Source organism: Rhagoletis pomonella, unplaced genomic scaffold, assembly GCF_013731165.1.
Source record: "Rhagoletis pomonella isolate Grant_MI unplaced genomic scaffold, Rhpom_1.0 Rhpom_scaffold_01379, whole genome shotgun sequence".
NCBI classification, from domain to species: Eukaryota; Metazoa; Arthropoda; class Insecta; order Diptera; family Tephritidae; genus Rhagoletis; species Rhagoletis pomonella.
The window spans coordinates 7,967-34,894 of record NW_023459933.1 but is presented as its reverse complement, the minus strand read 5'-3'; the positions used below and the strand labels follow the sequence as shown (position 1 = coordinate 34,894).

The window sequence follows — 26,928 nt, the reverse complement described above, 5'->3', positions numbered from 1 at the left end:
GAGTTTGAATCAACACCACAATTCGCTGTGCAAACATATTCTATTTCGGTTTAGATTTTAAACCAAAGTTTCTATATTTGAAACCTAGAAACTAGAATTAAAACATTTTGGTTTGATTTTTAAACCACGAACTTTTTGGGCTAAAATTTAAACCAGAATATATTAAAGATTGCGTAAAACTATTGACTGGTTTAAAAAGTAGACTATAAAAGTTTAAAAATGGCAGTAGTCCCAGCGCGGTTTAAAAATTAAACCCAAATTTTTGACCGTGTAGATAACATTAACAGTCTATACGACCTAAAGCAGTTTTCTAAGATGGATACTTTTGAAAGTTTATAAATAAGTATGATAGCGACTTTTGGAAGAAGAGTTAACATTTGATATTATTTTTTCAGAATATAAAAAGATTTTGTTAGTGGACATGAAACTACTTTAAATACAGGTACGTAATCCACCAAAAACTAAAAATCGAAAAATTTTACATAGCGCACTTTGCAAGTAGACTACTCAATTTAAGAAATGCATTTTGATTGCATTTTTTTATTTGCATGCAGCTGTGCATCGATGTCCCACTTTTATATAATTCGAATAGCAAGTATGTTGTAGTGTTATTCAATATCTTTAATTTGAGCCAAGGTGGAAATGCTCATCTCAGGTGCAGTGATCGGACTTTAAAAAAATTCTGTGTGGTAGAATCTGGGAAAAAATGTGGTAGATTTCAAAATTTATACAAAAATTAAAAAAATTCTGCAGGTCTCACCTAAATGGCAAACTTTTTAATTAGACCCAAAATATTTTTAATTTTAGAATAATAAAGTGCAACATCGAAGTAGCTAAAATTTGCGTTGAGTTTTTGCAATTTTTTTCCTTGACAGTGTAAAGCAGTTCCTTCCATATTAAGATATTTTTTCGAACATATTTTAAGAGATTTGTGCAACCTTGCTGAGTGCTGCCAGCTTTTGTTTTTATCACATCACGAAGTAGCGAACACATGTGGCACGTTCCAGAAACAGCTAATTGGGATTTGCCAATTTTGACAATTCCCAAGTAAAAGTAAACAACGTCTCAGAAACCTTTAATGCACTTAAATTTGCTAATACTTTCACAAAAATCTCCGTTTTTTAACATTTTCGCTATTAATTCTTTTTATAAATTATATATTTTGCAATTTAACAAAATAAAACCGCGTTTCCTGACGAAAAATTGAGAAAATTTACTATTTTACAGCTTTGTTTGCTTTTACTTGAGAAATTTCATCGTCACCGGGAATGCGGACACTTGTATTATATCATTCTTGTTACCATATCGTGTTTAGTGTTGGACATTTTTTGCTCTTAAAATTAAGAAAATTATGTCAAGCAAAAATAAAACTACTCAAAAACGCGAACATGTGTTAGATTTCAGACCTTGAGTGGTAGATGTGGTTGATAAAAAATAAAAATTTTTATTTATTTTCCAAAAAAAATAATTTTTTTAGATTCTAAAGAAATTTCCTATTGCATTTTTTACCCATATTTTTATTCTTTCTTGCATAGAATTTTTTAGTACTTTTTGGAATTAATCATATCTTTGAAATTACAAAGTCCTTCAAAATAAATCTTGCGGTCATAGGGAAAAAACGCCACTTTAAATAAAAAAGTAGGTTTCAAACCATGGTACAATAATTACAGGTATTGTCTTCCTAGAGAGTTTTGCTTCACATCGAAATTCTTGCTCCCTTATTTTCATTTTGACGCAGTTCAATGTTGATTCTTCTACTTTCATTTGGCTTTGCTTTTTATTTTCGCTCAATTAGTTTTTATAATTTTTCAAAACAAAAGAAAAAACGTTTGAAATCAAGCAAGGCGAATTTATATACTACTAGCTCAGCTGATTTAGTGTATGTGTTTCGCCGCACGGCTTCTGTAGCTCCAAGGCGTATTTAACAAGGTGGTGTTGGCCGTATATAAGTAAAAAATTACACTAACAAATTAAACGCTGATGTCCATACTGTCATTGGTATGAGTTACAACAAACACATCATTTTGACGTAATGGCCTCCACGGCGAAAAACTCAGCTGTCGCCGTAACAATTCTCTGTAACAATTCTCTACCAAGGCGAATTGAGATATGAATTCGCCGCCCTGTTCTCTACTGCTAATTAGTAGGTGAGAATGACGTATTTTCTCTACCAGTAGAGAAATAATCGGTAGAGAAAAGTTACAGAAACGGGCTACTGATATCAAATTGAAAAATTTTGTTTGAATTTCTACACACACTCTTACAGATTTTGACAGTTTATGCCGCCAAAGCAAAAACAAAATACATGTACATTTTTGTTTTTGTACTCCTGCTATCACCTTATATTAATTCGCCTTGAAATCAAGTGACCTATATAAATTTTCAATTTAATTACAAGCAAATGTTATTTTTCCGGCTTTTGCAAATTGATTTATTTCATGGTAGGAGAGCTTCTCAAACAATATAGAAGCAATTTTTTCGATTCAAGTTGTTGAAAAGTAATACATTTTTAAATCCCGGGGACTAATCCCATCCCGAAAACCCGGGATCAGAAAAAGCCGAAAAATTAACATTCCTAATATGTACCTATGCTTATTAATTTACGTAGTAACGGGTTTCGTTTCTTTACAGAACCATCCTTCCCCGCATTAACAAACACACATATCCGTATAACTCGAAAACTCGCACAGCTTTAAGTTAAATATGGAACGTAAAGGTGTAAATTCAGCCTTCATAAATCCATTCGGCCAACGGCCTTGGATGGCGAATACCGGCGCAGCAGCACCTTCAGCGGGCAACAAAGGTGTGAAAGGCATTGTAGCTGGAGGTATTACTGGAGGAATTGAAATTTGTATTACCTTTCCCACCGAATATGTAAAGACACAATTGCAGTTGGATGAAAAGGGTAAGTGAATTGGGCTCGGCTTGTTACAAGGCAATTTATTGGGGTTGAAAGGGAAATCTTTTAACAAAACATTTCTAAAACATCGAATCCGAACATACAATTTTGTTTGTAGAATAAAACGGCACTCGTTTTAACGCCCGAAATTCGAGTGAATGCCGTAAAGAAACACTTAGCAGTATTATGTATTTAAACTGAAGTACGAAATAAAATGAGCCTTACTCTACTCATAGCTACTTAAATATAAAGTCCAGCTTTGAACAATATCTGTACAAGGCCTTTTTTCATCGTAGTCGCAAACAAATTATCACTGGAAATTCGAGGCGTTTCATGGTGAAAGGCATTTAGTTTTATACTTTTGAACAATATATGTATTGAAATGTTTCACACAAATCGAATATAATTAATTTTAATTCAAATTTCAAAACGGATGATAATCCTTTCTAAAAGTACATATATGTAAACTAAAACTTTCCAAAATATATTTCGTTTGATAGCCATGTTTTAACAATTCATATAATTAAATTAATATTAATTTAACATTTTAAACAGGTGGCAACCCTTTTAAAACAATAAAAAGTCATGAAACTAATTTTTATTGAAATAAATTCTTCTATTTTACATTCATATTTTAATGTTACATATAACATTTGCACAATTTAACTACATCTGACTTTTCAAAAAAGTGGCAACCCTCTTCAAAAGAATTTTCAAACTGAAATTTTCTTAAACCTTTTTAGTCCGATAGGGTGATACATACTTCAATTAATGAATGAAGTTAAATTTGACTTTTCAAACAGGTATCAACATTCTTCAAACACCTAAAAGATATATCATATGTTCATACTGAAGATTTTGTTTTCATTTCACACCCATGTTTGAATATTTCTTTTAGATTTTCTATAATTTAATTAAATTCGACTTTTCAAACAGGTGGCAGCCCTCTTCATAATATTTTGAAGCTAACACCTTCTTGAACTTCTTTCTTAACACACCCATATTGAGACTGACGGTGCACATCTGATCTAGGAAACAACAATACGTATAACAGTTTATGCAATGCCCTAACTAAGTCGTATGACTGAGCATTTATATAGGTATAGATGTGTTGGGAATGAGTCAAGAAAATGTTTAAACACTTATATTTTTTTTATCCATTTCGCCGATTTGAAATATGAAAAATTTTGAATCACCTGTGGAGCTTACACTTTAATTTGGTGTATAATTCGATTCTGTAGCTTTTTCAGATCGCCCTAACTAAGCAGTAATTATGTATAGAAGATACGTTGAGAATGAGTGAAGAAAATGTTTAAACGCTTATATTTTTTCACCTACTTCACCGATTTTTTTGGATAATCTGTGGAGCTTCCACTTTTTGATGTACCGCTCAATTCTTTCACTGCTTCAGATCGCCCTAACTAAGTCGTATGACTGAGCAATTATATATAGATAACATTTTGTATCACAGTTTTATTTGAAATAAAACAAATGGAAAACAAGTAACTTTTAAGCAAAAAACCGACCTTAATTCTTATATAAAATATTAAGGGTACCGTTAGTTTCTTCATGATCCAATGATCGGATCTAAGCCAAATTAGTATGTGACCACCTCTGTGATACCACCTTTCCTTAAAAAATTACAAAATTAGCTTAACGTGGTCCAAAGTTATGCTGCAACATCCATAAAAAATATATACGAACGAATCGATAACCTCCTCCTAGTTTTGAAATCGGTTAATAAATTAGTATTATTTTTTATAATTTCACTAAATTCATGTTAGTATTGTTTTATTAAAAAACAACAAACTTAACAAATTCTTAACGTTTACTAAAACCTTAAGAAAAATTAAACAAGAATGATAGGCAGTAATAAAGCGAGAGCGCCAGTTTGAAAAAAATAACACATAACCAAAGATCACAGAAAATAAGTATCGTGTTTATGGCTCAGAAAAATTGTTTTTGGGCCATAGTAAAGGGAGACTCGCATTAAATTAATAAAGAAAACCCCGAAAATCGGGACTTAATCGGTGCAATTATGAAAAATCCGCACACTTATATGTCCCGAGTTTTAAAAAATGTTCAGCGGGACAATTTTATCATCGGTACTGTCCCGCCAAGATCGGTACGAATGGTCACCGTAAGTAGGCATCACCTTTCCTTCCTACATTGAGAAAAGAGTCAGCTAAATATATTTCTCTCAACACAGGATTTGGTAACCATTACCAATTTGAGCTGCTAGAAGAGAATAGTAAGCAAACAGCTTTTTTTACATCAAATCTGTGACTGTCACCGTTAAGTTTCCTCATTCTTCTTTACGAAGTCTCTTCTAAGCATAGGATTGTTGCTCTACACTTGCTTGAGCGTGCCTCTAACCTAATTATCGGTCTATTCGAGCTTTCAGTGCTGCTAATACTTGCAATAGAGCACTTCAGCGTGAAAGAGCTGGCTTTTCGAATTACAGTAACGACGAATTATAATAACTTTTGTCAACGTTGGAAAGCCCATATGGGATTCTGAGCCTCACCTGAAAATACGTTTCTTAGTCATATAGCTTTCCATTTTAATTACAGGTGCTAACAAAAAGTACAATGGCATTGCCGACTGTGTGAAGAAGACGGTAAAATCTAACGGTTTCTTTGGTCTATATCGTGGCTTGAGCGTTTTAGTCTACGGCAGTATTCCCAAATCGGCGGCGCGGTAAGTTTGGAAAAAGATTCCAAAAAAGATTCTAGATTACTTATGTAGTACCGTTGGTTTCTTTTTTTCGCTCAGGTTTGGTGCCTTCGAATTCCTGCGCAGCAACATGGCCGACAAGAACAATCAGCTCACCAATTCAGGCAAACTTTTGTGTGGTCTTGGTGCCGGTGTCTGCGAAGCCATTTTGGCTGTTACACCCATGGAGACTGTCAAAGTAAAATTCATTAACGACCAGCGTAGTGCGAATCCCAAATATCGCGGTTTCTTCCATGGCGTCAGCACAATCGTGCGACAGGAAGGTTGGTGTCTAGGTTTTAAACTTCCTTAGAGTCTTAGCTTTATTCACACATTGTTTTTAGGTTTTGGCGGTGTTTACAAGGGACTTACACCCACCATTCTCAAGCAGGGCTCGAATCAAGCGATACGCTTCTTCGTAATGGAATCGCTGAAGGATCTCTATAAGGGTGAAGATCCGAATAAGCATGTGCCTAAGCTAGTAGTGGGTGCTTTCGGTGCGGTAGCTGGTGCGGCCTCAGTGTTCGGCAATACACCACTTGATGTGGTGAAGACACGCATGCAGGGTCTAGAGGCAGCCAAGTATAAGAACACAGCGGATTGTGCTTTGCAGATTTGGCGTAAGGAAGGTGTGACAGCATTTTACAAGGGCACAGTGCCGCGTCTAGGTCGTGTTTGCCTGGATGTAGCCATTACCTTCATGATCTACGATTCGTTCATGGACCTATTCAACAAAGTTTGGAAAGCATAGACAAGGAAATATGAGTAATACCTGCGATGCGAATAGAAGTGCATAGTTGATCTAAAATATAGGAATGAAACCTAAGACGCTCATAAGTGTGTCAATATGTAGTTATGCATGCACATAATAACATGCATTTACATATTTGTATGTCTTGATTTACAGTTGTAAATATACATACAAACAAGTAAGAATATAAATGTAAAGTAGCAACATTTGCGGTGTAGCATTACAACAACGCTAGTTAGTTATAGATTTAAAAGACAAAGTGCAGAAATTACCACCTAGTCAATTGATCCAGCTAATGTATGTACAACAAATTATATATACATACATGTAAATTACTGCAACGTATGGGGTCTCACAATTAAACAAATAGCCTTTGGTGTGGAATATGGCCAAACTTAGATACATATGTATGCACATATTTACTTACATAAATAGTCCATGAACGGAGATCAATTTAAAAAATAAAACAAACGAATTTTTTCTACCGTAGCAGAAATATTTTTATCGCATTTATTGTTCCTTCGTGCGCCCATCTTCATAAAAGAAAACATATTTACAAACATAAAGAAGCATGAAAACACTTACTTACAAATATTTGGTTACTCAATGCACTCTTGTATTTTTTAGAGATCTATACATACACATATTAGTGTACAGTTGAATGCATTTGTATATCAAAAATATTTACATAATGTAAATTTGATTAAAAGCGCATTTACTTAAAAAAACAATAAAAATAAATGACATAAAGAGGTATGTTAAAAAATATAAAAATTACAATAAATTTATTGTGTTTTTTTGGAAATATTTTTATAGATTTTTCAAAAATCATTTAGAGATCGGGACTTGTAATTTTAGATCAGAAAGTACGGTTTTGTAGATTTATCAGCTTTTGAATGATGACTGGTTTGCATTCAATTTTAAAGATCGAACAGGTTGTCAGACTTGGATTGTTGGAAGTTTTCATCGGGCAAATAAAGAAAAAATTGTTTCTTAATTTTTTATCTTTTGACCAAAACTTATTCCCACAATTTCAAAATACGTATGTAGCACTGTCTAATATTAAACCCATTTTCAAATAAACTGGTACCGCATTTATTGCGATCGCATAAAAATTGTCGAAGTTAGGCAACTATTCTTAAAGCTCAAACAGTCAACGACGTAGCGTAGACGTAGGTTGACGCAGACACGATCTACATTATGGGATTCGCGTGTTAACCAAAACTCACCAACACATGGCGGTGACGTTGCCGTTGCTTCTCTCTCGCTCTATCAACAGTCAATTTCATATGCTGCTTCGTACGTCAACCTACGTTTACGCTACGTCGTTGACTAACTGCGCTTTTAAATACGGCTTAAAATTTATATTGCGTACATATGTGTGTACCGGACTTTCAGTTTTTTGAGCAGTGAGTGCCTTAGCACTCCGTATATTATGCGCCTAATCATAGTAGTGCCATCGTTTCCTCATTCCGAAACGAATCCTCGACTTCGGCACACTTGCGCGTTGTGTAGAAGTCACCACATAATAAGCACATATACATACATATATATAACTCATTTTCTTGCCTCCTTCTTTTTTTTTCAATTACTCACTTGAACCTTCCCGTAGCGAAATACTGCAAAAACGCGTTTGTTTTAATACAATTTGCGTGCATTTCCATACCAAAACATTAATTTTCATTCATTTTCCCTTAAATATAAAATAATCATGATGCAATAAAATATAAAATAATCATTATTTCATCAAGTAAAGTAATTTGACAAAAATTGAATTTCGAAAAACAAAAATGTAAACAAAAACCTAAGCCGAATTTATATAAGGTGGTGTTACTAGATCAGCTGATTTTGTGTATGTGTTTCGCCTCACGGCTCCTATAAAATATAGTTACCATGAAAAAATGGGTAAAGAAATAATTGGGTATTATTACTAGGAATCTCCTAAAACAGAAACAGAATTTTCCGATCGAAAAATATTGATTTTCTGGAGCTCTCCACTATTTCAACGAAAAGTTGTGTTCTCCCCATACACGATCATGGAAGACTTTGAGCGCTTTGAGCACTCCCTAAATTTTTTTTTTTCAAAAAAAAAGGGAACATATTTTTTTCGGTATAGAACAATCCTAGGGGTGGCGGTATTAAAACTCCGACTTTACTTTTTCACAAGTATTTTCGGACCACTTTGATGCACATCCATATACATACATACGATATTACATTTTTAATGAACGATCTACACGTATTAAATTGAAAACTTTAATTATTCAATTCCTTTAAATTCAAGGCATATTCAGCTCCTGTAAAATTAAAAAAATAGACTTATCACCTTTTGAATACCAGTTTTCCATATTTGTTTTACGCTGTATTGAAAAATTATAACCTGAACACTTATAGACAAGTTATATTTTTTTTGTTATTTAAGTTATACATATTACTTTTTAATAGTGTATTTTGTAACTAAACCGTATAAACTCTAGTTTCAAACCCTGTGCAATATTTAAACAAAATACAATAAACTTTCGTAAAAACTTCAAGTTTTTTATCAGAATAATAAAAGAAAATTCGGCCGCTGTGGTGTAGTGGTAAGCAGTGCGCGTTTCCACTCCGCAACGCCTGGGTTCAAGCCCTGGTCAAAGCGACATCACAAAAAAATATAGAAAAAAGCTTTTTTTTTTGTTTTTTTTTGCTGGCGGTGCTGTGCATTTTTTTCCATACAAAAAAATTGTAGAACGTACTTTTTATGCTTTTTAACAGCACCAAACTAGACGTCGCACATAGGAGTATTTATGCAGAAAAACCGGTCAAAAGTCAGATATACCAATTATTGCAAAAGTCCAATAAAAGGTACTATTCCTAGCGCTAAATAACTGATCTATTGAATGGTAACCATGAAAACTTCCTCCACCGCTTTCCCTTTGACATATGTCAACCTGAAAACAGTCAATGTTGTGATAAATACGTATATTCTAGCAAAACGAATTCCGTTCACGTCTTTTTCTGAAAACGTTTTTTGTGGACTTATGGCAACTGCATATAACTAAATATTTCACGAAAATGATCCTAAGATAATTATAATAAGTAATTTTCATCCACGATTGAGAGAAATAGAGGTTACGTCCAACATGGTACCGCTATTCCTCTCTCAGTGAATTTGACAGAATCCTTGTTTATATGGCGTCACACTTGTGCAACTTGTTTACGTTTTCCTTGCAACATTTTTTCTTCTTCTTCCATTCTTGCTCACGTTTTGGCATTTCTCTCTCGCAATTGCACCAGTGTGACGTCACACAAAAGTTATTCTCAAAAATCCTCTCTGATGGGCGCAATCTTGTATTCTATCATTCTTGATTTTCATCCTATTAATCCTTAATTATGATTAAGTTTCATGTTTTATTTTATAATTTTGTCCGGTTTTACTATACAAATACTTAATTCTCTGTGCGTCGTCAAATAAGCAGCCTTTGTTATCGTCACCGACAACAGATTTTGCGCTAATGAATGTTGTTAGGGAAACGTTTACTGAATAGCTAAATAGATCACATTGTCGTTCAGCTGACTTAACAGTAACAAGTGTTGTTAAAATAGCGTAGTGAATCGCACTACAGATTTCAACGAAATCCTACGAACGAACAAACCTTTAGATACTAAAAAGTTCAACCCTGCATACTGATTCATGTGAAATGGCGAAATTCTCTACATAAACACACACACTAATTAGCAAATGTCAACGAAATCTAAAGAAAGCGCGGTGGAAACACTTAAACAGGTTTTTAAGAATCCTAGGTTGAATAACTTGGCATTTCATTATACTAGTGTCAAGGCCACTCCATTGTGACTGGTGGGATATTTTACTCCATAATTTGATCAATTGTGCATTATAACTATGTCGTCGGAACTTATAACTACAAAGATATGTTTTAACTTAGGCAAATAACTGATGTATGAAATTCCTTAAAAAAAATACCAACCAATTTCTAAGTTCTTTGTAACTATTATTTGACTTAATGTGACCGGTGGGAAGCTGAAATCGCTCTATTTTACCATTGTGTCCTCAAAGAATTTAAACACAATACTTAACTTTCAAGCCTGATTTATTGTGTGTGAAATATATATATGTATGTAGTACGGGTTTTTGTTTTCTTTAAAAAATCGGCTGACATAATCTTCATAGAAATATTTAAAACTGTGACTGGTATGGATTAACTATGTATGTATGAAGTAAAAGATTGCATAGACGAAAATTATAGCCTCTCTTTATTTTTGTTTTCTTAATTTTTCAACAGATTAATAAAATATAGTCATTTAGCAAGAACTCACCAGTGACGTAGGGACAATTAGGAATTTTGAAATGTATGCCGTATTCTCTTTACATACTAAATTTACAACTGAAAATTTGTTTCGAAATAGGGCCTGGGACCGTCTGTTTGTTTCAAATATGTGTTTCTTGAAAACCATTTCACCAACCAAATTTTATGTACACGTTAGTAATGCCCATAAACCAGGAACTGGAGCTGGATAACCGGGTCATTTAGAGAACTGACCGGTCCAGTTCTTCCAAGAACCGAACGACGGTTCTAACAGAATCGAAACTTGATTAAAAAAGACCTGAAAACGGGTCCAGTAGAACCGAAAAAAATAAGTAAAAGGAACTGAAAAACCATTCCAAAAGAACCGAAAACGGATCCTACAGAAGCGAAAATCGGCTATGGGCAAATATGGATTTTTTTTTTGCATAAGGTCTATATATGAAGATAATAGAGTTCTGAGTTGTCCTACTAGATTTCTTTCGGTGTGAGGCACTATATCATGTAGCCGCCATATACCCGATCTAGGCGACTTGCATCAACTTCATTGTTGTGATGCTATCAACTTGAAATTCGGTTTGTTTACGCAATATTGAGTTCTGAGATTGCCTACAAATTTTTTTTCTTTGAATTTAATGTTATGCTATTTTTCCTCATCTTTGACACTTTCAAACCGTTGTCAGCTGCTGCTTAGCATCATGTTGAAATTTTTGAAATTGAAAGAAACCAGGCCCTCTAAAATATGGTACAGATTGGGGAGTCGGTTTCCAAGACAAACATATTTGATATTGCGCGGTGTCATTCCCATTTTTCAAAAGTTTTATAAAAAATTAAGTTTTTGCTTAAGAATCATTAGGGGAGTTAACGATTTGTAGCATTTTAGGTGTAAAGTTCCTACGTAGAAATCTAGCAAACGTTTTTTTTTTGGCTTTGCAACTACAAAATGAGCGCTAGATTGCACCGTTGCAACTTTACACCTAAAATTAAATGAATTTTTGGTAAATATCGATGAATTCTGTAGCCACATTGCGCAAAAATCTGCAAATCCAATACATATGTTATATACAATGCATATTGTTATGAACAATTAGTTGTTAAACAGAAACTCCTGAACTGTGAAAACTTTATGAAATAATCTTCAATCTTAAGGTTCATTTAATCACAAAATAAACGATTCCAAAGATTGGTACTTTTTATTATTATCATTTGCTTATAAAGATTTAAAACAGGTATAAGAACAATTTATAAGAATTCGTTGCATAACTACAACGTTTTAAAATATCTTCAATTTTTTGCACTTCAAAAGTTTAAACAATTGTAACTTGCAAATTTCGTATAATATGCTGAAATACAAAAATACGTGTCGGTTTATTTTGCCTCCAGAACACAAAGTAGTATCCCAGGCAAATATATTTTTCAATTGTTAATATGGAATGACCCATATACACAAAGTGGTGCTATTAGAACAGCTGATTTGATTTTCCTTTGTACACAAATGTCAAAATTTCATATTTCATTTAACAGGCCTATTCTGCTTGTTACCGAACATTTTGACACCGGAAAATAGTGTTACCAAATAATAACACCACTTCTTGTAACCGCAATTCCAAGCACCTTGATAACAATTTAATCTATTCAGAAATTCAGCTTTGAAGTTTTGTATAAATTCTGGTGTTGCATACTTCACGGGGCAATATTTTGTTCCCTGCTTATGAGATGGTAACACAATTTACCAGTGCGCAGAATGCGAAAAGGGTTTAAATATTACCGGGAACTTTTTTTACCGGTAACAAAATTTTTTTTACCAACGCAGAATAGTAAGTGAGTGAAAAATTGGGAGTTTTTTTAATCTATAACAGTATTGAAGTAAATGAGTGCAAATGAAGTGCAAATCTTTCGCTTTTACCAGACATACTTTGTTTCTTGTTACCAATTCGTCAGTGTATTTTTTTTTGTGAAGCCCTAAATTAATTAACTTACCTTTACTTCAGTCCGAGATAATTTCTAAAATTTAACATAGAAACTAATGACGCAGTATTACTTAGAGAGTTAACAGGAAATTTTTATTTATAACATAAAAATTTGTATAACAGCAACTTAATAAACAATGATCGGTGTATATAAAAGCAAAATATTTAAAAAATAAATATTGTTGTACATACGTACATATAATATAGACAGTGACACAATTATAACCCCGCATATTAATAAGTTTTGACTAGTTTTTCCCTAATTATTTTTAACTAATTTTTTATAAAAATATAGTTTATTCTATAACCAAAACCAAAAAATATTTTTAAATCTAAAATGTTTACACTTTATTCAGAATTTTATTTGGGTATGCAGTTTTATAGCCCATTCAATTCTGGTAAAAAGTGCAAGTTAATTTTTCGCAATTCTCTTTGTTGACGGTGATGCGCATTTCCTTCCATTTAAAAAAATAGCTAACATTCGTATAAAGCTACTGCATACCCAAAAGTAAAAGTTTTGAATAAAACGTGTAAATTTTTGATAAACATTGTTGGTTTTTTTTATCAATTTTTGTCAAAGTTTGAAACTTGGATTATGGTTTTTGTTATAAAATGAATTATATTTTTATAAATAATTATTAAAATTAATCTGAAAAAATTAAGTAGACAAAAATTACCAGTACGTGGGTGACCTTATCATGATGTCTCTCTCTCTCTATATACTTATGATATTAGGTTTGTTCCACAGGCTACTTGTAGTTATAAAAACCTGAACAAAGTTCAAACTGCGAGCGTATATCAAAGAAACTCTAAAACTTGCTTGTGGAACGCGTATGTGTAACTCGAAGTAACTTCGAGTAGCTTGTGGAACAAACCTATTATCTAGATATTACTATGTTTATGATTCTTTACTGCTCGGTTATATTCAACTCGGGTAGAGTCAACAAGCATAAACAGTAAATTTTCAACTAGAGTTATAAAACCCAATGCAACCCTGGCTAACACTTCTAAAATTTTTTATGTACAAATTTCAACCCGTGCTCAGATTTCTACCGGTGTAAAAACAATGTGTATACATATTCTACACGTGTATACATGCTAACTCGATAAAAAAAAATGTTTATGCATGTGGGTTGAATTTACCGGAGTAGAATATAACCGCGTAGAAAAGAAGCATAAACATAGTATATGTATAATCGCGCGACCCCGCAGTCACGGCAGCTTGCGCTTTTGAATGCTCGATTTAAATGTATGATTTGTGAGTTTGTACGCCTGAGTAAAACGTACATACAAACATAGTAAACACGCATATAGTATAAGTTCTTCTATTACTTATTGGTTCTTTTCTTCATACTGCTTCATACCATCACCCTAACCACTTCTAGCACTACCCCATATCTAACGTATAACATTTAGTGGTATCGTGGAATATTTATTAGAGAGTATACGCGCCAATTTTTCCTCGAGCGGTCTTCCTAGCTCGTGCCACGTGCATTTACCAATGAGCGCCACCTCTTCCAATGGTGGTCGGAAAACAACCAACACATTTAGACAGATGCCATCGCTGGTGTATGGCATCGGTGACGGACAGTGCTCTACACTTAGTATGCCGTGCGGTCGATGTTGCGGCAATTCCGCGCCAAATAGCTCGATCATAAATTTGCGTAGCGTCGAGTGAAGACTGCGCTGTGGATGCACCTCGACGGTGGGGAAGTGGTGCACATTCTTTTCACTAACGAGTACATTCAATGAATTGGTGGCGCGTTTGCGTATGACTGCCACTACGCGCAAGTAGTTCTTGTGGTGTGAGTATTTGGTTGGTAAAACGTCTGGATGGTGCATTAGCGCCTGTGGTGCCGAAGCGCGCTCTTTGTAGGAGCGTCCAATATCAATTAGATTAAGAATGTCATTGGCGCGCAGCGGCAATTCGGAGAGCCTAGAAATCCATTTAGCTTGCAACGATTCATTGTCCGCTTGTGCGGGTGTTTTCAGTATGCCACCAGTTACGCGGCCAGTGAGCACGAAACGGAACCAAGAACCACCCGCAACCTCAATGGCCAAAAGTGTGGTGAGTTCCACATTAAGGCCAGTCTCCTCGTACACCTCACGCACTGCTGCCTCACAAATGGTTTCACCTTTCTCCATGCGCCCAGCTGGGAGATACCATTTACCTGAAATAAAATTAATGCAATTGTAAAAATGTTTATTATTATTATTGATTATTATTATTATGATTATGTTTATTGGGAAAAATGGAAAAAGCAACAAAGTCTTAGCGGTAGAAGTTATAGCACATATATCATCATACTTGTTTTTCTAGACTTCAGCGTGGATCGAATCCGCAACATCGATGTGCAAAGTCACAAGCGTTAACCACTGAGCTATGCATACCCCCTAAACTCTTGCTATGTAATTTATTTTCCTTATTCAACCTACTACTATCAAGTACAACTGATTTGCCGCTATTTAAAGTTGACAGCGTGGCTGTTGTTGTCAATTCTATACATGCATTTGCTTTATTGTATAGTTTCAGGCAGGCTCTTCCTAAACTTTGTGTTTGTCAATGTTAGTGTGACTTTTAACATTTTGATTTTCTTAATATTATAAAAAATGAAAAATAAAAATGTTAAAAAGCCACAACAACATTGAGAAAGTAAAAGTGTTTATTTTTAAACCCTTTAAAAACGATAATAATTTCAACTCACCAGCACAAGATTGCTTAGCCTCCTGCATCATGAGTACCTCATCGCGCTCATTAAACAACACACAGGCTACAATATAGGTCACGGATTTGCCCAGCACGGGTATGTAGTCGGCCGCAGCGCTTGGTTGTATACCCTGAGCCTCGGCTGTTGCATTTTGTTCCTCGAGGGAGAAATCGCATAGTTCTTGTGTTATATCGCCTAGATCCTGTGCCGCGAGTATGCCGAGTAACTTTTGTTCGATGGCATCTGCGGCATTGTGGGAATTGGTCTGAGGCATTTTGTAGCGATCCCTCACACTATAGTGTTGGTCGTTGTAGTTTCGCTGAAAAGAAACATCGAACATTCAAATGATTTGTTTACACATTTCTGTATATGTATGGGTGTATTTATGTATATAAATAACTCCATGTTAGTTTTTAAGTCCGATAAACAATGCACTCAGCGGGAGACCCCAAAACGATCGATCTCTACCGCTAACCTAGAAAAGTCCGCCAGCACCACTGGAACCAGCTTACCCATATAAGGCTTACCCGCCATGCACCCTGATAGACGGGAAAAATGTCCCCGATTGGAGAACAGTGTAATTAAGCAAATTAGAAAAACTAAAATCTTGAAATCAAATCGAAAATATGTATGTTGTAATATATGTATTTAAATCATATTTCAGAGCCTAGGGTCTTGAAACCTAAATCAGCGTTTGGTACAAGACTCGTTAAGTGTCGATAAGCAGTTGCTGTGTTAGAAACAAATCGTTATCTTATAATAGTAAAAATTACAAAGTTGTTTTTGACAGAATTGTTTGTGCTGTTCTGTCAGCTCCAGATTTTGAGAAAAAAAGGTCCAAGTGTCAAAAAATCTCGTTGTTTGCAATATTTTATAAGTTCTAGCAAAGAAACCAAAGGACTTAGGCTAGAATTAAAGCTAGAACCTTTGACTACTATCCCTGAGAATACCATTACTGCTCCTTGACTTGATGGTCACTTATAGTCATTTGTTAAACAGCAAAAACTGATTTTGGCGAAGTTTGAATAGGTACCTACCGCAATTAAACTAAAGGTGGTAGAACCTTCCACTTAGGCTTAAGTTAATATTTGAACATTGAACAACAATCCATAAAAATCAGCATTGTCATGAGTTTTATTTTCCCCGAACCGGTTCACTTTACACTTTTGGTTTCCATGTATTTACTATGGCGGATGAAAAATTTTCGGGTGTATGTCAATGTCGTTGTAAAGCTAATCGCTTCGTATTCTCCAATACTCGCTGAAAAAAATTCGTAAATTGCCATAAATCTTTAGCATAATCTGTCACGAACACTCCAAGGGCGGCTGCCTTATCAGATGCTGATGTGGACTGTTTGCTTCAGAACAGAAGATACTTCGCACTGTCCTCTTTTTCCCTCAGCTATGCTTCCATATCCAACTTAGGAAAGGCAAAAAAAAAAAAACGTCTTAACTGTTTAGATCGATGATCTCAAAGTCATCTGCATACGCCAGCAAGTTTACGCCTTGTAAAAAAGTACCTGCGTGGTTTAGCTCTGTAGCTATTATTATCCTTTTCAACATCAGATTAAAGAAATCACATATTAAAGAGCCACCTTGTCTATAAGACAGAAAGATAAATCACAATTCTGATGTAGCCGGTGGTATTAGTCAATCCCATTTTACACAGCCATATTATTTTCGCAGAGATACCAAATTCGGACATGTTTTCATACTTATAAAGGGGCTTTGAAATCGACAAATAGATGATATGTGTCGATCTTCCTCTCGCCAAACTTTCCTTTGAAAATAATATAATTTGAAAGTACATTCGGTACATATACACAATTTTCAGTACATTTTCAACTTAGCAAAATAAATTTGTCAGGATTTTTTTCCCTGCAGCTATGCCTACCATGTACAAACGGATCCATCTGGGCTTGGACAGCCTACTCCCATACTACTCGAACACATCTCTTCTTTATCAGACATCTTTTAGGTTGCTGTGTCATATGAGAAGACAAGATTGATCAAAGATTTGTTAAGGTTGATTTATGCTAAGCCTAAAAAAGCGCCTGCGGGACAAGAGTTATGCTTCGTTCGATCCCTGACTTGCAGTACATACATGAGTCAACAAAGTCCTTTATAGCTTGGAAGTAATGGCTGACAACAGTGCTATGTCCTCTTTGTTTGTTGCTAGGAGGTAATGTTTTTTTTTTTAATTTCAAGACCCTACCTCCTAATTTTATTCGTTTTTATGAGAAATATTATTGGCTATTTTTATAGATTTTTAAAAGTAATTTAGACCTGTCGATTTAGGTCAGGAAATGCGATTTTGAAGATTTTTGAATGACTTTTTTTGATTCGATTTCAAAGATCGAATATGATTTGAGGATATATAGACCTTTAAAATGGTGTATAATAATCTATTGTCGGACTTGGCTTGTTGGGATTTTTTAACGGGTAAAAAAATCACATATTTCTCTTAATTTTTTACATTTTGACCATCGATAATTTCCACAATTTCAATATAGTACTGTCCAAAATTACATTTATTTTCAAACAAACGGATACCACATTTATTAAAATCACGAAGTTAGGCAACTTCTCTTAAATAGGGCCTAGAATCTATATTGTGTATGTACCAGACTTTCAGATTTTTTTAGCAGTGTGGCTAAGGAATTCATCAATATTTATTAAAACTTAATATATACGATCGCTCTTTAGCAAAAAAGTGGGTTTTCAAGAAATTTTAGGAAAATGGGGGTGGCACCGCCCACTTATGTATATCATATATGTGTATCTCGAAAGCTACTTGACCGATCTCGACCATATTTGGTACACACTTTTTGAAATCGGACTAAACCTACTCCCCCTAAAATATACCTGTTTTTTTTTTTTGAAATTACCGTTACGTTGGTGGAGACCGTGGTTTTCGTCCGATTTAAAAAATGAGATCGGTCAAGTAGTTTTTGAGATACACATATATGATATAGATGGGCGGTGCCACCCCCATTTTCCTAAAACTTCCTAAAAAAAATCACTTCTTTGCCAAAAATCGGTTGTATATATCAATTTTGAATAAATGTCGCCTAACTTCGACAATTTGTATGCGATTGCAATAAATGAGGTACAAGTTTATTTAGAAATATTTTTAATGTTAGACAGCAGTACATATTGTTTTGAAATATTGTTTTTTTTTATCTTACCCAACAAGCCAACTCCGACAATAGATTATTATATGCATATTCCCAGATCATATTCGATATTTGAAATCGAATCAAAAATAGTCGTTCAAAAACAAATAGATCTACAAAATCGTATTTTCTGACCTCATCGACGACCTCTAAATAACCTTTAAAAAATCTTTAAAAATAGATAATAATATTTCTCATAAAAATGAATAAAATTAGGGGGTAGAGTGTTGAAATTTCCAAGGAAAAAACATTTTCGATGGTCACCCTAATGTTTTCAAATTATGTAGTAGTCCACTCACCCCGGGTTCACACACTGTCGAATCTTCACTGATGGCTTCAAAACTGATACAGGGTCAGGAACTTTTTTCTTGAGAAATATGCCTCGGCATGAACTACATACGTCGTGGAAAATAGGTGAAAAAGCTGGGTAGGGCTCAGACCAGGTATTCCGCAACCAGTTATAGCACTCTCAACTTCGGCCAACGAAAACACTGACAGAAACTGGGTGATTATTTCACTCAGCAATGAGTGGAGGGCTTCAAGAGGATGCAAGTAAATGAAACTCATGTTGTCTTCAAATTCGGAGCGTCGTGCTGGGGTTTTACTTTCATTGAACAGATTGGACTGCAGACTACTTGTGGGACTGTTGATTGCATATTCTACGTGGCACAAAAACCTGACTGTGATCAGCATACATGACAACCCAATTTGCCGTTACTGCCTTGGAGAGAATGAGATGGTGGTGTTTCTGCCCTACCTTTTCCAGGATTAGGTATGATTTTTGGAAGCGATGTGTTGAGAGACGATCTCTTTGACACCCAACCATCAGATTCGATTCATTCGTGAATCAAGTAGATTTGAAACAGATTCAAAGGAACATGAAAACGGTACAATGGAGCCTGAGTGCTGTTTCCTTCACGCGTTGTTTTGTGTATTTAGTTCAACAAAAAAAAATATTTTTTAGCAGCTGAAATAAAATTTTGAGGTTGTTGGCGAATGTTTCAGAAGGATGGCCAAAACAGCTACCTGTAAGTGTTGGCAAGTTGTTACAGCATTTCGACAGGAGTCGGCGAAAAAAAATGATGTACCTTGTCTTAAACACTGTTTAGCCTCGAAAAGTTCTCAAGTTTTAACAGAGCTTAACGTGAATCCCAAAATCATGCATCACAGATTTCCGTTGTAATTTCGTATGGATGAAAAGATTTAATGTGTATGTTGAACAAATTGTACATACTAATTTGCTAGGTACAGTAGTCTGCTTTTAATTATAATTTATCCTAAACTTCTAAAAAAAAATGTTCAACGCCCAACATTTGTTTTTGCGCAAAAATCATTGGAATCTTATCGTAGATATTGGATTTACAAATTATTTACCGTTATTTTGTCCTTTGTTGTTTAAAATTAGCTTTACTCTCACTTTACGGTCAAAGTACAGTCATTTAGCCTCAAAAATTAAATCCAGTGAGATCAAAATTTCACAGGCCAAATAATAATAATAATAATAGATTGGCGCTTACATATATGTTAGGGTTTGGCCGAGCTTCTCCTCCGATTTGTGGCGTGCGCCACGTGTGTGTTGTCGCATAGAGTGGAGGGACCTATAGTTTTACGCCGACTCCGAACGGCGATTGTATTTTTATGAGAAGCTGTTTTTCATGGCAGATATACACTCGGAGGTTTGCCATTGCCTGCCGAGGGACGACCGCTGTTAAGAAAAAACCCTTTTTTTCTATACTTTTTTTTTGCGATGTTGCTTTGACCAGGGTTTGAACCCTGACGTTGCGGAGTGGAAGCGCACTGCTTACCACTACACCACAGCGGCCGGCCAAATAAACAAAGTACTATATTAAATGGATTCGATCCAAAATGCAATAGTAAATAGGAAAAGTCTCTGTGACTATGAAAAGACAACCAATCGTGGTTCAGAAGTGAAAATGTAAAGGTGGTCTGAAGGCAGCCTTGTCTGTTTATGGCAAAACTTGCATTCTCGACTTTGGTCTTTCTCGCCATTATTTTCTGTTTCCAATTATACACATCATTGTTTTATTATTTTTTATTTTGATAGGCACGAAAGCCAATGAATGTGGTATTAGAACAAAAAAGCTTTGATTTTCTGATTTAACTGGGGTACAATAGCTTCAACTAATGCACCCCAAGGATTAATAATGCTTTCTTCAATCCCTATTGATATAAATATCTGTAATTGAAAAGCAAAGCCAAAAATATCAAAAAATTTACTTTTTAACCGACTTCAAAAAAAGATAAGTTTATCAGTTCGTCGGAATATTTTTTTTTACTCCACCAAGGAAAAGAGGTTTATAAAGGCAGTTTTAAACAAATATTACATTAAAATATATTTAAATTGCAAAAGTGATCACGGTAGTACAGACAAGAAACCAAGGAATGAAACCGAAACCCAAACCGAAACCGTAACCGTTTAAAACCGTTTCGTTTTTCAAAACCGAAACCGAAACCGTAACCGTTATCTTGACCTGAAAAGGAACGATACCGAAACCATTTCAATCACAGGTTTCAATCGGTTTCCAGAAATTTACAAAAATAATAAATAAAAATTTCTTTGAAATAAATGATTTATTTAACCAAAATCAGCAACATTTTGCTAAAATTCTTGTTAAGTAGTAAATAAGTATGCCAAGGTAACTTTTCGCAAAAATCTGCTGATGACTTTGTTGTTGTGAATCGATAATCGATTAATTATATTTAAGTAGTTTCTTTCCCGTACGCAATGCGAGATCTCGCGTGTGCCCAAAATAGCCCAGAAATCATGCCTGTACTCAACAAAATGGGTAATAGAGAGCGAAAATTCGAGCGGATTCGATCGTAAGTGTATTCTTCTTCCTGCCCGAAACAGCCAGAAATTTTCTCCGAGTAAAAATGGATAAAGTGTCAAAGTGGTGGTGGTTACTTGGTGCTTTTAAGGAAAAGTGAATGGCCTGTTGATGTATTTTCAATCCATGTACTTAAAATCAAATTTGTGAAACCAAAATTCAATTTCCAAGTGTTTGCATTTAATACCATGTTCTGACCGACAACAAACAAACAAACATTTTTCCTTCATTTTATTTTCATTTACATCCTTTAACTTTCATTCCTATTTTGCTTTGGCCAGGCAGTTAACAATAAATCCGAAATGGCGTATTAAAGATGATAAAATATGACTTCCACTTCGATAAATAATCGAAAAAAACTAGTGAAGACACCGATTGGAATGAGTGGAAAGTGAGTTTTCAAGTAGTTTTCAGCGAAAACTGGTTTTCGTTTAACAGATTTTATATGGACGAAAACACAAGTTTTAGGTCGAAAACCAGTTTTAGCAACGAAAACATGTTTCCGATGTCGGTCAGAACATGGTATAAGTGACCAAAACAAGAACAAGGTGAATCAGCTGTTTCTCGACTTGTGGGCACAAAATGTGGGTTTTTGCGTTTCCGTACTTCTGAACTTTGTTCCATTTTTGAAAGAAAATGTTTCTCTTATTCTCTAATTACCAAATCCGGTCCGGATTGTTAGGGAAAGAACCTAGTGTTGATATTATCAGTGAACTGTAATTTTCGATTTTCTTTCCTCAACGTTTAAGATATTGTGATTTAAATAATATCAACAAAATTTCTGTGAAAAACCGAAACCGGAACGAAACCGAAACCAAAATCGAAATAAATTTTGAAGAACGAAACCAAAACCGAAACCGAAACACTTGGCAAAACCGAAACCCAAACCGGAACGTTATTTTGAATCGGTTTCATTCCTTGCAAGAAACATAACTTTTCCTTGAGATGTCAGAATAACAAACACAATAAATTTGACAGCTTATAATCTGAGATTTGCCTGTGAAAAGGGGTGATTAAAAAACTATCTTTGATGGAGATTATATTTATATGTAAACATACTTTAAGATTTTTTTTATTCTTCTACTTACAATAACTTTTGCACTTCAGCCTTCTTTTTATAAAATTGCAGTGGTTTATTTTATTCTCTGGATTGAAAGTTTTCATTTAGTAATTTTTTTCTCCAATAGCAAAGTTGAAAACACAAGACGAGTCGAGAAATATAACAGCTGATTTCGAAACTTGCCAAAAATCTCCTTAATATGAAGATTTTGGCACTGAACCTATTCTGGCCAAGGATTACATAAATTTCTCTTTTTTCTCATTCTTTTAAAACAACACTGCATCCACGAAGAAAACTTGTGGACAATCTAGTAGATGCACCAAACAGTTAAAGATGAACAAATGTTGAGCTTATTCTGCTGATTGGCAGTGTTTATATTTAATTGACTTAAAATTCATTTTTTTTTTTCAAATAATCCTTTAAGTACCCGCACTCCTTCGTGTATAAATATTCAGATTATACAGCATAAAAACTATCGCAAGCGCCAATTCTGTGATAACTTTCCTTTCAGCATGTTCAGGAAAAATATCGTCAGCGCAATTTTACCTTTAGAAAATAAGGTATGCAAAAGATAAATATTCCCATTAGAAAGCTATCATTCAATGATGTTGTTGCCCATTTAAATCCAAATAAATTTTTACACTGTTTAAGGGAGAATTAAAAAAACCTCTCCTATGAAATTTACCTTTCGTCGCCTACGATAAAATAGCAATCATTGGTCGATATGTACATACTTAAAAGCGCTTACGACCATCCCCTCAAAGTTTCATCGGTAACTATTGAGAATCTCTAAATGTGGCTGGTTCCATGTACTTTAACGTGAGAAAGACGTAATTTGTGAACTACGTTTGGACAATGCCAACACAAAGTGTATGGGTGGCTATTGAAAGACCCTGCAATTTTTCTAGTTCAATCCCATTTGGCTTATACCTCGGTGCATTAAAGTTTCAACTTCGAAGCTTTCAAAAGCCATTATGTGTCTGCTTATTTCTATAAACTAGTATCAAACTAATTAGCATACAAATATGTAAATGTAGACATTAGCATTATACTGAAATATTTAATAATGAGGCTGGTATTTTTGATGTTCGCTTCTGTAGATGACATTGAACATCTAATCTTTAAACGACTTTTAAAATTGATGTTTATAACCATACAGGCATACGAATCATCATCATTGAGTGGGCGACGTAGATGACACACATTTCCGAAACTTGGAAGCAACACGCGTTGTACTATGTGAAAAGTATGTAGAAAAAAATTACTAAAATACAAAAGCAGAAAAAGTCGCAAAGTAATGCCAATTAAGGAAACTAAAACTCTTAAATGTAGTTTATAGCTGAAGACGAAGAAGAAAAAGATTAAAGGTAATAGAAATATTTCACTAATTACAAAAGCTCATGCGCATGCGCACATATCGAAATTTCATGCATGTATTTAAATTATACAGCGGATAAGACTGATAAATAAACATATTTTTCTATGGAACATCGATGGGTGGTGCAATTGTGTCATTTATTTGAAAATCGAAGTAGTCGGAAACCTTCACTACTGAGCTTACTAAATCTTTATGAAGCAGCCAGAATTAGAAAGCTTAAAATTTGTTCCTATATAATGACTGCAATTTACGAAGCGCGAAAACTTTAATTTGGCTCTACTGAAAATTGTTATAATTTGAGTTGTGTTGTTATTACGTACTTATACAAGAAATCCAGTGCATAGCTGGCAAAGAAGTTACCAGAGATGATGACCACATTAAAGCGGCAAAGATCAACATCAGCAACGGCAAGAAAGCAGCAATTAACAACCAACGTACAGAATGACAGCGACAATAAATGACAACAGTGACAGGCGCATTTAAATCAAATTTAGCGTAGTCTACCACTAAAGCACTCAAGTCTCAACAGACTCAACAGAAGAAAAAAGTGGGGTGCGGCGCTTGCGTGCTCAGGTGAAGACCACAACAAAAGTCTGCGACGACTACAACTGGAGGCAGCTTTAACTGGAAGCTGCGTATGGGCCCCGTGGAGCGCGCACCAAAGACTCATCGCCGCGTTAAGTGCTTTTTATTTGCGGCTTTAACAGTAATTACGGTTTTAACGATTAACCCAATGTAGCAAGCGGATGCCATATGGATATTGCGACAACACAAGAAAGCACACTCCTCCTAGTGGCAAAGAGAATATGGCAGAAGTAAAGCGATTTTGCAATTCGCCAATGCCGCCAGCAGTTGTGGCTGTTGCAAAGTGGCGCAGGGAGGTAGGTGGTGGAAAAAGGTAAGTTTGGAGAGAGCGCGTCTAGCATACGTGCGCTGGCGCAGTGAAAGAAGAAAGTTAACGAATGGCAATATTGTCTCACGACGCGCCGTTAGAATGTGATGGTGGAGATTTTTAACCCAGGCTTCATGCGGCTGGCGGCAATTATTTTTGTTGTAACATTTTTTATGTTTGAAATAGTAATTGCCCTTAACTACTGAGGCAGTGGTAAGGCTTGGAGTGGATAACTATCATGCCACATGGAGGTAGTATAACAATGTAAGGGCAATATAAGAAACTATGAAGAAAAACATCTCTGATGATCGGAGATTACTGGTTATAGAGTTTGACAGCAAAACTAGATAATTATGTATTATAACAAATATTTGCAGTTTTTTAAATCTTTAAAACTGCATTTGCTTTCAAAATTCTTCACTGTTAATAATCCATATAGCGGTGCATGTACATATGTATGTATGTAACACCAATAAATTATACCATCCATCGGCATACACAAGTGGCATGCAGGGCGCCCAAGAGTGAGGAATGTTGTACACCTAATTTGTTGTAGAATGTTTGGTATGCAAGTATTTTATATGCAAATTTCAGGGAACCACAAAACCAAAACAATAACTCAAGCGCCTTGGTATGTACGCTTCGCGTTCGTTGCTTAAATCTTTTGTTTTCTTTTTTCACATACACTAAAGCGACATACACACACACACACACATGTATACACATCGTTCTTTTTTTGTTTGCGGCACAATTTCTTTATTACCTTTTTCTCAACGAATTCTTCTATTTTTTTTTTGTATTTTTTTGCCTTATTGAGTATTTACTTTTACAATAATTCCTTCTGACTTTCTGTATTCGATGTTGCGTTGCGTCTACTTGCTGCGGTGCGCGCTTTGCGCGAGACACGGTACAATGTTGAATCGTGACTGTTTTCGAATTGTTTGAGCGGTTTATTTGCTTCTCCATTGAGAGCTGCTAGCCATCATAGGGTGGAAGCGCAGAGTACTGGTTGTAATTAGAAGCGAAAAAGTATTGTGTTGATGAGTAAGATCTTTAGATAGATGATGCCATGAGCTCTCATGGCGCTCGTTTGACAATAGGATCTTTTTCTTACACTGAGTGAGATTACTCACTTTTAGATGAAAAGTTGCAATTTTAAAAAATCTGTAGGTGCAATTTTTCCCCACAAAAATTTTAAAAGATAGTTTTACTTGAATTTATGCCACTCTCAATAGAGCATAGGCCATTTTATGATACATAAAAACTATTTTATAACATAAATAAATTTTGTTTTTAACATAAAAATTATATTTCACTTTATGCAGGGAAACTGTTGGTCACTATCTATGCAGCAGTCTATTTCTATCTTCCATTTTTTAATTTTAAAGGCCAGTCCGTGGACCATGTCGGCAGATCAGTCACAAAATGATATTATCGAATCGATAAATTGAGGGCATTTCAATTCATTCGAACGAGGAGCAATTTTCCGACAGTCAAATTGCGAATGACAATGACTATCGGTGTTCCCGTTCGAGTGATTTGTGCTGGGAGACGGTGAGGTTTAGCGAAAGTTGTAAGTCTCAAAAAAGGGTCTATTTACTTCTCCCACTTTTAGTCGATAGCCAAGAACGATTGCTTTCATTGCAGAAAATTGCCCAGCAGATCCCTATTACGGTACGTTTCCCCACAAGATCGAAAAAATTACATCCCCAAATCGTTTTCCAAGTTACTCTTTCGTATTGGTAAATTTCTAGCTAGCATGTACATTTTTCTATTTTATTAAGATTTGAAATATTTTCCGCACCAGGTTACACCTTACAAATGCTAGTTGAAAGCTTTGGTACTCCACAATCGTATTGGCACAAAAGTCAATAGCATGTAGTATTAGAGACTAGGAGACTAGCAGGTTATTTTGTTGGCTAGTCGAGTATTTAGTTGGTGTCGTCTACAAACGTAAATACTTTTTGTGCTTTGGCAACAAGTTTACAGTTTGTTTTGATCTGCAGATACGTAAGTGTGTGTATGTATATATGTACGAATATAGCAATGCAGGCATATATGCATGTATATATCTATGTACATTAGGCCGGATCGGTCGCTGTGCACAAACATGCTTTCAAAAAATCCAAAATTGTTTGAAAACTTACTACGTGGCGATTTATGACATCATACAAATTTACGTTCATATCTGTGGATATTTGACAAAAGAACTTAGCTTCGGCCATTT

The 26,928-nt window shown here is 34.9% G+C and overlaps 2 protein-coding genes across 2 annotated transcripts; one reads left to right on the top strand and one right to left on the bottom strand.

Annotated features, from left to right (window-relative positions):
• Positions 1-421: 421 nt before the first annotated feature.
• Positions 422-7,119, top strand: LOC118752295 (tricarboxylate transport protein, mitochondrial-like). Its single transcript, XM_036487165.1, has 5 exons — positions 422-442; positions 2,632-2,905; positions 5,473-5,599; positions 5,675-5,898; positions 5,959-7,119. Exons 2-5 carry the CDS (start codon positions 2,704-2,706, stop codon positions 6,363-6,365), a joined length of 960 nt encoding a protein of 319 aa, XP_036343058.1. The 5' UTR covers positions 422-442; positions 2,632-2,703; the 3' UTR covers positions 6,366-7,119.
• A 6,121-nt stretch (positions 7,120-13,240) lies between these two features.
• On the bottom strand, positions 13,241-25,635 carry LOC118752294 (8-oxo-dGDP phosphatase NUDT18-like). The gene is made up of 3 exons (XM_036487164.1): positions 25,465-25,635; positions 15,345-15,666; positions 13,241-14,810 (listed from the first exon to the last, which is right to left on the bottom strand). The coding sequence occupies exons 2-3, from the start codon at positions 15,619-15,621 to the stop codon at positions 14,038-14,040; spliced, it is 1,050 nt and encodes a 349-aa protein (XP_036343057.1). The 5' UTR covers positions 15,622-15,666; positions 25,465-25,635; the 3' UTR covers positions 13,241-14,037.
• Positions 25,636-26,928: the final 1,293 nt, after the last annotated feature.

Coding starts and splice junctions, on each gene's coding strand:
- LOC118752295 (XM_036487165.1), top strand. CDS start 2,704: ATGGAACGTAAAGGTGTAAATTCAGCCTTCATAAATCCATTCGGCCAA. Junction 2,906..5,472: donor ATTGCAGTTGGATGAAAAGG/GTAAGTGAATTG, acceptor TTTTAATTACAG/GTGCTAACAAAAAGTACAAT. Junction 5,600..5,674: donor ATTCCCAAATCGGCGGCGCG/GTAAGTTTGGAA, acceptor TTTTTCGCTCAG/GTTTGGTGCCTTCGAATTCC.
- LOC118752294 (XM_036487164.1), bottom strand. CDS start 15,621: ATGCCTCAGACCAATTCCCACAATGCCGCAGATGCCATCGAACAAAAG. Junction 14,811..15,344: donor GGCTAAGCAATCTTGTGCTG/GTGAGTTGAAAT, acceptor ATTTTATTTCAG/GTAAATGGTATCTCCCAGCT.